Source organism: Amblyraja radiata, chromosome 20, assembly GCF_010909765.2.
Source record: "Amblyraja radiata isolate CabotCenter1 chromosome 20, sAmbRad1.1.pri, whole genome shotgun sequence".
NCBI classification, from domain to species: Eukaryota; Metazoa; Chordata; class Chondrichthyes; order Rajiformes; family Rajidae; genus Amblyraja; species Amblyraja radiata.
Window position 1 is genome coordinate 27361208 of NC_045975.1, and position 9180 is coordinate 27370387.

The following is a 9180-nucleotide window of genomic DNA, read 5'->3' on the forward strand; positions in this document are numbered from 1 at the left end:
TGACACACTCACAGCAATTAAGCACAACCTTGTCAGTCTTGCATTCACAGGTGTTGAAAATGCAGAAGCCACTGTCAGTTGAACACAGACACAGTCCATACTACTGGGATCGGACAAAATTGGGACTGTTGGAGGGGACTGTACCAGGTGCTACTACGACACCAACAGCCGTGAAGATTGAAGATTACTCCCGTTGAAGACATATGATATGTTTGACTATAAATGGAGGAGAACCAAGAAAGGACAATGGGGTTATTGACCCTACTTTTTATCCTTAGGTTGTCCCAGATTGACTGGACTTGGGGAAACACCCCTGCACCAAGACGTCCTGAATAAGGCTGACAACTGTCCTTACGCTTATAACACTGACCAAGATGGATCAATTACCACAGGTTCTTGAAGTAACCAGAAAAAGGTGGCAGTTTATCCCGGAACTACAGACCGAGCTGAAACAGATGAAAAATGTGCTCACCAATGCCCAGTCTGAAAATGACCATCTCGCTTCCATCACACAACTGCTGAAGGAGAGCAATCAGGTTGTGGAGTTGAAAAGCCTTGATTTTGGAGTGCAACTCAGTTACAGAACTGGATTGAGGTAAATACCAGCCGGGATCAAAGTGAGGAGCTGAGTTGAGATGGATCAGACAGCCAGTAGGCATTGATGGAGAAGGAAGAAGAATGCTGCTTTCACACGCTGATGGACGACTTGGGAGAAAGAACGACTCGATTTGTGAAAAGAAACTACATTTGTGATGAATGTGGACAGACTTTCAACAGCGGAAACAACTGTCAGTTCAACAAATGCGACGTACTGGAGCAAAACCTTTGCAGTGTGAAGTTTGTGGTTTCCAGTGCAGGCAAAGAGCATCCTTGAAATACCATATGACCAAGCACAAGGCAGAAGCTGGAATTTGCTTGTGACCAATGTGAGAAGCAGTTTGAGAAGGCTCACAATTTGAATGTTCATATGTCCATGGTTATTCCCTTGACCCAGAATATAGATAAAAACAAACCTATTGAAATTGAATCGTCAGCTAAGTATAGAAACATTCATTAAGCAGGAACCCAATTAATAGTTATTCAACAGCTAAATGACAAGTCTAAAGAATCTTGCACCCTTTTTCAATGTCAGCAAGACACAAAGGATTAACATGAATAAATGCGATCAAGCCAGGCTCACCTACAATAGGTAGAGCAAAGGAAAGGTTAGTGTGGAGAATATCGTTCTCAGCATTATAGTACACCAGTTCCAGAGACAAAGTCCAATGTCTGCAATGGGTTAGAGGTGAATCAGGCAGAATCCTAGCAATTGGAAGGACTGTTCAGAACTCTGACAACAGAGGGCCACAGTTACATCCTGGACATGCATTCAAGTCGCAGCGTTGTTTTGAATGAGGGACTGTGCCCATCCAGTAGAAATAAGGACTCAATGGAGGAAGTTCTGGATGGTTCAATAACCCTTTCACCTCGGAATGGAACAGTTACTGAAAATGGTGAGGGTGATAATGTTGCGAAGCATCAACCTGTCCCAATGTTCGCAGACTTTCAGCCTTGTTCATAGAGCGGAGCCACTTCGCAGTCAGTGAATGTGAACAACTGGGAACCCCCATGTAAGAAGGATATGTTCTTATGCTCAGATCCTGAATATACAGAGTGCTCTTGGGAAAAGGTTCAGGTAGAATATGCAACTCAACCATTAAATGTGGAAAAAAACAGTTAACTGCAATGAAGCATCTTCTATAAGAAATGATGTTGTGGATGGATTGGAGTCCAATGATCTTTCTGAAAGGTATTTATCAAGTGAAGATGACAGAGAAATAAAAGTTAAGAATGGTTCTTCAGATGAGTCTTTTCAACCATATTGGAAGAAGAATAAGTTACCAGTTAAGAAGTGCAATATTAAGGATATGAAGAAACAATCTGGACAAAAACTTGGCCGGAAACCAAAGTCAAACATGGAAAGGGAAGATTTCCCCACCATGTATTGATGTCAGTATAAGGGTTGCTGTGCTGTTTATAGAGGAGTTGATGGACTTAAGAAACATATCAAAGAGCAGCATGAAGAGGTGCATGAAAGACCTTGCCCCCACCCTGGAGGTACAAGGTGTTTCTGATTGATCGCTACCTGCAGAGCCATATAAAGCTGAACCATACAGAAGAAAGAACATCTTTACAGATTAGGAGGAAGTGCAAAGCCTTTGGTCACAACTTTGGATAGACAAACCACATTTGATCAACAATCTTGAAGCATTTTGAGCTCTATCATATGACCACGGGTCAAGAGAGAGAGAGAGAGAAGCTGAACATTTTGAAACAGAAGGACCTCTTGAAAGAGATTATGCATAACCCTATCCAGGAAGACAACGACTCAGACCTGGTGGGTAATCAGTGTGAAAATTCAGGCACGGAAATCACTATCAAAACATGGGGGGGACACAATTTCTTGGCAGCCGCGCGCATATGCGCACACTCACACACACGCGAGGCTTCGGAGGCTTCAGCCGTGGGCCCTGTGGACGGTAATTACGGGAAGACGACCCAGGCTTACGGCAAGCGTGGAGAAGCAGCGCTAAATCCGGCTCAACACTGCCTGTCTCGCCGGGTTCACCTACAGCCCTATCTGGACTGACGGGACACCAGTCCGGAGCTGTGGAGCTAGCGTTGCTTCTCCGCGCTGGCTGTAAACCTGGGCCGTTGTTCCCGTAAGTCCAGGCAGGGCGGTATGTTAACCTGGCGGGACAGGCAGAGTTGAGCTAGATTTAGCGCTGCTTCTCTGTGCTGGCTGGGGGCACCGCTACTGTCTGATTCCCGACGTCTCTGGCCACCCCTGGGCGTTGGGGCACTCGGGAGGGGACGGGGATAGCCCAGTGGCGGTTGCGGCGCCAAAGACCCGGGATCGATCCTGGCTGCAGATGAGGCGCAGGTCTGTGTCCAGGGCTGCCGAGAGTGTTTTTCGCTTGTGATCTCTGACCTGGGCATGCAATTCAAGCTCCGTTCTGTGATCTTTGCTCCATCAGGACGTCTCCCTCCTCCAATCACCGAGCTCTATCCTGAGTCCCACCCCCCCACTTCCACCTTTGACCGACACCTCCCTCCTCCAATCATCGCTCTGAATCATCATGTCCCGCTCCCCATTGCCTGCTGACCGACGTCTCTCTCATCTAATCGGCACCCTTGATCATCAGTCCCACCTCCACTGTCTCGCGGAAAGCGGAGATTTCACCGAGTTTTTTAATCCGGATTACAAAAAATGGGGGGCATCGTCCCCCCACCTCTCAAAACAGGGGTGGGACGTGTGTCCCCTGGCCCCCCCGGGATTTCCGTCCCTGAGAGTGATGACAATCAGGACATTGATGAGGATGGCAATGATGGCGTTTCTGATGAGAAGGACAATTGCTGTTTTGTTCCCAACCCTGACCAGATCGATGCGATGGTAACAGCAGAGGATACGACTGCAAGGACGACTTTGACAACAACGTCCCAGATATCTATGACATGTGCCCCGAGAACAGCGCTATCAGTGAGACTGACCTGAGGAAGTTCCAAAGGGGACGATGCAGATCGTTCCTAACTGGGTAGTGTGCAACAAGGGCAGGGAGTTACTGCAGACCCTGACCTTACTGTCGGATTTGAGGAGTTCAACGCCATCAACTTCAGAGGCACCTTCTACGTCGATACAGACCACATTTGTCTTTGGCTTCCAGTTCAGTAGCCACTTCTACGAAAGCAGGCCACCCAAACCTACTGGGAAGGGAAGCTGTCCAAACCCATGATACGCTAGCATCTAGCTCAAGGTGGTGAACCCCAGTACAGGCCAAGAGGGGGAAACACCTGCGCAACGATCTACGAAGAGTCTGGCAACACCCTCGGACAGGTGCAAACTTTATGGCACAACCCCAATATCGGCTGAAAGGATTACACCGCCTACAGGTGGCACCTGATCCATTGATCCTAAACAAGCTTCATCAGGATGGTTGTCAATGAAGAGAGTGAGAACTGGTTTCCATGCCATTGGTTTGATGGACTTTGGGGTGCTATTGAACTGGTAGCCATACCTTTGGTTTGGGGTACTGTGATACATTATGGCTCTATCATTCAGTGAATCATTGCTCTAATACTTGCGACCATTGTGTGTACCTACCAAGGACTGTGAATGTTATCATGTTTGATAAAAAGGAGGGAATGAAAGAGCTAATAGTCAAATCTAAAATGGAGTCGTTCTTCTACAAAAGCATGGACTAGTAGAACAAAAGAATGGCTCGGTGCCATGTCTGAATGACTTCGTAAATTATATGGAACACAATATGGAGGACAGGTTGTCTATTCAATAATGAAATTAAGATGGAATCCTGCAATAATAACATGTGCTTCTTTCAAGGCCATAAAGAAGCCAAGATTGAAAAAATAGCTGACGCTCCAGAGATAAGTAATAACTTGTTATTGGATTAGCTTGATTTGGACCCAACTTTTCTTATGTTCTGAAAGGCTGCAGAATCTTTCAGTCGTGCCATATTCAGACTTGGTAGGAGTGTTCTACTGATAAGAAAAATGTATAATTGTGCTAACTTTCCTTAGTTCTGTGAGTGGAGCCGGAGAAGCACTGAGCAATGTTTGTGCTCAATGTAGTCTTGCCACTCCCGTCTGACGAATCAATTAAAGATTGCCATGGTTTAACCTTTAACAGTTTTTGTTGCTATCTGCTTTTTAAGAAACGATCTTTGACATTCAAAGTATATTTAAGAAGGTTTGATCCAGATGGCAATTACTTACTGAAAGAATGAATCATTTCTTAGACATTAACTGAATTTCTTGTTCTTCTCCCAATGCAATCTTTTGGAATATTTTTAAGCCTTATGCCACAAGTTGATGATCTGACTATTCATATAGAAAGGTTAACATGGCATACGAGATCTTAATGGGTGAAAAATTCTGCCTGACCTGACAATTTCTTTGAATTCCTAACATATAGTTTCAGTGGACAAAAGTCCCTAATAGGAATTTGAACCATTAAATTAATTATTTAGAAGTCTTATCATGGAGGCAACAATAAGATTGGCCACTATGATCACATTTGAAGTACTGTTGACCTAAAGAAGATTATGTTTTTTAAAAAGTGATACAGAAGTGCAGATTTTTTTTGTCAGAGATACTTAAAATAGGGATATAAAATATGCAAAGAAAGGGTTTCAACTTAAATCTGTTTTACACAAATCAGTTGGAAATTTGTTCACCAAACCTGATATCTGAGAAGCTGTTTTTAAAAAAAAATGTATTTGCAGCCATCAAGAACCTGCTGGCATCTGATGCAATTCCTGGCTATGGTCATCAGCTCCTATTGTGCCTCGGGAGATTGATTCGAGATCATATGGGCGGGACTTCAGGTGCGGTAAGTCTAAAATGCTCAAATTTCCAGTATGGAGCATAAAAGTGAAGGAACAGAGAACAACTTGATGGTTGAGCAACTAGTAATCTGGTGACACAACGGAACTTTTGGTGATTTAAGATGTGCTAGTCAAGAAATTAGATTGCAAAGAACTGCATATTGCAGCTCTGTGTTTAAAAAATGCAGTTGCCCTGGAGTAAAACAAAAGAATAACTATTTCTTGTGCTTTGATATATATGAATATGAGTACAAATGACACTCACATTGGAGGGAATGGGGGTTCAATTCAGAGAAAACCCCTCTTTCCAAAATATCTCAATTTTCTGTAAGAAAAGCTGCATCATCTGCATGTATCAAGAAGTACAAATTTGAAAAAACATTGTGTTTATTTACTTCCTTGTTTTCCGCATAAGTTTGGTAAGAGCGAGTTTCCATTAAGTGAACGTATGGTGCAGCCAATAGAGCACAATAAAATTGCTGTACAGTATTACTGAAATGTGCTCAGTTGGTCTATTGGTTTAATTTGTAGACAATTACACTGCATTGGATTGAAATCCAGGTTAATTACACCCGCTTTATATTACTGCAGTGTGATTGTTTTTGTGGACTGCATCGCCCTCCTCGGTACCTTGCGTAACCTAACCATTGCCTTGTCATTTTCATAGATGGATAATAAATCCATTCTTATTATTTTTATACACAGAAGAAATACATCTATTATAATATAAAACTGATCTTGGATGTTTACTTGTGGGGATGGTTGCTTGCTTGAACTTTTTCTTTGATTCACATCTCGAAAACCCGATGTAACGGTGAAATTTTTACTTATTCCGGTAGAGATTTACCTCATGATTTCAAAAATCCCCTCATTTGTACATTTGATTAATTATTTCCCGAGTTTTTCACTAAAATTGTTCACCAATCTGACATCTTTTTAAAATCTAACATGAAGCGAGTTGGATGACGTCACAAAGCCTTTGCTCCTCGCGGACAGCTGCGCAGAATTTTCAACGCGCAGGGGCACTATTTTCCACGAGCAGCGAGTTACGTGGCTCAGCCGCCCTCCCCACCACCTGGGCTCTGGATTTAAGTCGCTGAACACGTGATCAAGTCGTGCTTCGCGCTCCGCTGGACTCCTTCAAGTTCTACAACATGGCGGCGGCGGTTGTTATCGCAGCGCGGCCGTGGACAAGCACAGTGGAAAAGTTGCCGTGGCGGCCGTCACAGGGGACGATCTCCTCTCCATCACCCCCTCCCGATCGTCTGTGATGCTGGTGAGTGGGCTTACCCTCGTGGCAGCCACGATCGGCCGGATCTCCGCTGTTTTTCACCGTCGTCAGGTCGCTCTGGGCCTCGCACTGGTCCTCGCCGGCCGCAGCCTAGCTCAGGCCCGGCGCCTGGTGGGGTGGCCTGCTCTACGACCTGGGTAGGTGCTGCCACTACTCCCTCCCCCTCCCTCTCTACCCCCTCTCCGGGGCAGAGAAAGAGAGAGAGAGGGTGGGGGGGAGGGGGAAGAGGGGGGAGGGGGGGAGGGGGGCCCTCTCTGCCCCCCTCTCTGTCTCCCCCCCTCTCTGTCCCCCCCTCTCTGTCCCCCCCCCCCTCTCTGCCCCCCCTTCCTCTCTGCACCCCCTTCCTCTCTGCACCCCCTTCCTCTCTGCCCCTCCCTTCCTGTCTGCCCCACCCCCCTCTCTGCCCTCTCCCTCTCTAGGGAGTGGTGAATATTGGGACCTATGGGTGAGTGGTGGAGTATTACGTTCAGGAACCAGCCCTCCCCTGTTACACTGCCCCCTCCACCCCTCAATCTCTACCCCCCTCCCCCTCCCTCTCCACCCCCCCCCCTCTAGCGGCGCCTGCGCAGTTGGGGGTTATGCGTGAGTGGATAGGGCGGGGGATGGGGTAAAAGGAGCGAATTAATAATATTAATATAATATCAAGTGGGGGGGATAGTGTGTGTGGGAGGGTTGGTTGGTTAGTGTGTGCGTGTGACGCCGAAGGCCGCCCCCCCCCCCCCCCCCCCCGCACGTTGAGGGGATGGGGCCCAACGGGTCTCCCCCTTGGTCTCGTTTAGTATAAAAAGAGAAGTCTGGAATTTTCAGTAGATCAAGCTGCATCTAGAGAAAGAAACAATTTCACATGTTTGACCTTTCAAGGGAACAGAACATTGACCTGACGTTTTATCTCTGTTTCTGGCTCCACAGATAGTTCCTCACCATGTGAGCATGTGCTGCAATTATTTCAGATTACCAGCTTCTTAGTTTCACTTAGTTGCCATTCTTATCTTTGCATTAAAGGCATCAAACCCAGTGCAGGATTCAGCAAACGTTGTGTGCTTTTCACACTGCACATTGGCAGGCCTGCTCGAGTTCTTTATTTATTCCACTCTATGCTACGATAATGTGGACGCATTTATCATCCACACACTGGTTGCTTGTAGAGTGCTGGTGAACCTTATTTTCAAATCACCACAGTGTTTTGATGCTACTTCCTTGGTATAATATTCAGTATTTTCACATGGCTAATAATGAAGCAATAATTGTAAACATCCTGGTCCGTATAACAAGTGCTTTGATACGAATCTCGGTGCTCCCATTGGCTTGCTGCACTTAGATGGAAGTTGGGTGTTCTGCAGTTTTGTCCTTTTTGATTGACATGTCTTCATTATAATTGCTAATATAATTTATATGACAGCTTTTGAACATTCGAGTGACTAATCTTCCCTTGTATTCTTCGCTACAAGAACAAATTAATGTAGACAGGCAATTTTTCTCTAAAATATTTTACCATCTGACAACTATACATGATGGACCTACACAGAAGCAGTGAGAAGATAAATATTTGTTGATTGATGATCTGGGAATGAGCAGTCTGGCCTTCATGTTAATCTCTCCCAGCAAGTTAGTTTTCCTCTGCTAACTGAACAACGAGGAGGAAGCGAAGAAATGTATCTTGAATGGTGCAGATGTTGTAATCATTTGAAGAACTGACCACAGAGTAATGTGTTAGAATGACCTGTAGATGCTGGTTTACACCAAAGATAGACACAATGTGCTGATAGTTAAAACTAGTTCTTAACCTTGATCTTTTTTCTCAATTAAAAATTGAACGTCTGAATCCAGATGTTAGTGTCAAATCCAGCATTTATTGCCTATCCCTAATTACCATTTTCAACTCAATGCAAGGATAATTCTACTTTAGCTACTCTGAATCACTTGAGTGTTTTCAGTATTCTGATAATTGTTTTAGTGGTTTTGGACAATTCATAAAGAAATGCGCTTTCTATTGTAGCTGTACAGTATTGCCTTGATGGCAGCAGCACCAAATGTGAAAAATAACAACAAACCTTCTGCCTGGGCATTGGCATTGGATTCTGCGATTGGAGCGTTGAAAAGGTCAGTGGGCGCACATTCAGTTCAAAGGGTTCAAAACAAGTAAATTACATTGGTAAAGTGAAAAGGGTAAATGGTTGTAGGAAGTGATTATGTGGGAATAGTGAGACAGTACCTCAGGGGTTCTAACAGGTATTTTCAAACAGGTGTAAATTGATGTACCTTCTTCAATGCTGAATTTAAATATGGAAACTCATGACCTATCTCCAAAGGTGTGCCTTTATCATGCATATGTTGGTTTTACTTATTTACTTTCAGAAATCTAGGCATTGCATGGTGGGCTTGCCCTTAAGACCATCCTTAAATGCCCATTGGAGCATGGTGATGAGCTGCTTTCTTGCATCCTGCAGTCCTTCTGAAGATACTCCTGCAGTGCTGTTGAGAAAGGAATTCCAGAATTATGAACAAGAA

General features: G+C 44.8%; 1 protein-coding gene across 2 annotated transcripts in view; it reads left to right on the forward strand.

The window, feature by feature from the left end:
• Positions 1-8855, forward strand: part of LOC116984779 (triokinase/FMN cyclase-like) — a 54493-nt gene extending 45638 nt beyond the window's left edge. The window contains exons 13-14 of one of the 2 annotated variants that reach the window (XM_033039148.1): positions 5280-5386; positions 8669-8855. In XM_033039148.1, the coding sequence (XP_032895039.1) occupies positions 5280-5386; positions 8669-8815 (254 nt within the window). In that variant the 3' untranslated portion in view covers positions 8816-8855. The remainder of the gene's footprint in view (positions 1-5279; positions 5387-8668) is intronic. The other variant, XM_033039149.1, reaches the window with a different exon arrangement.
• Positions 8856-9180: the final 325 nt, after the last annotated feature.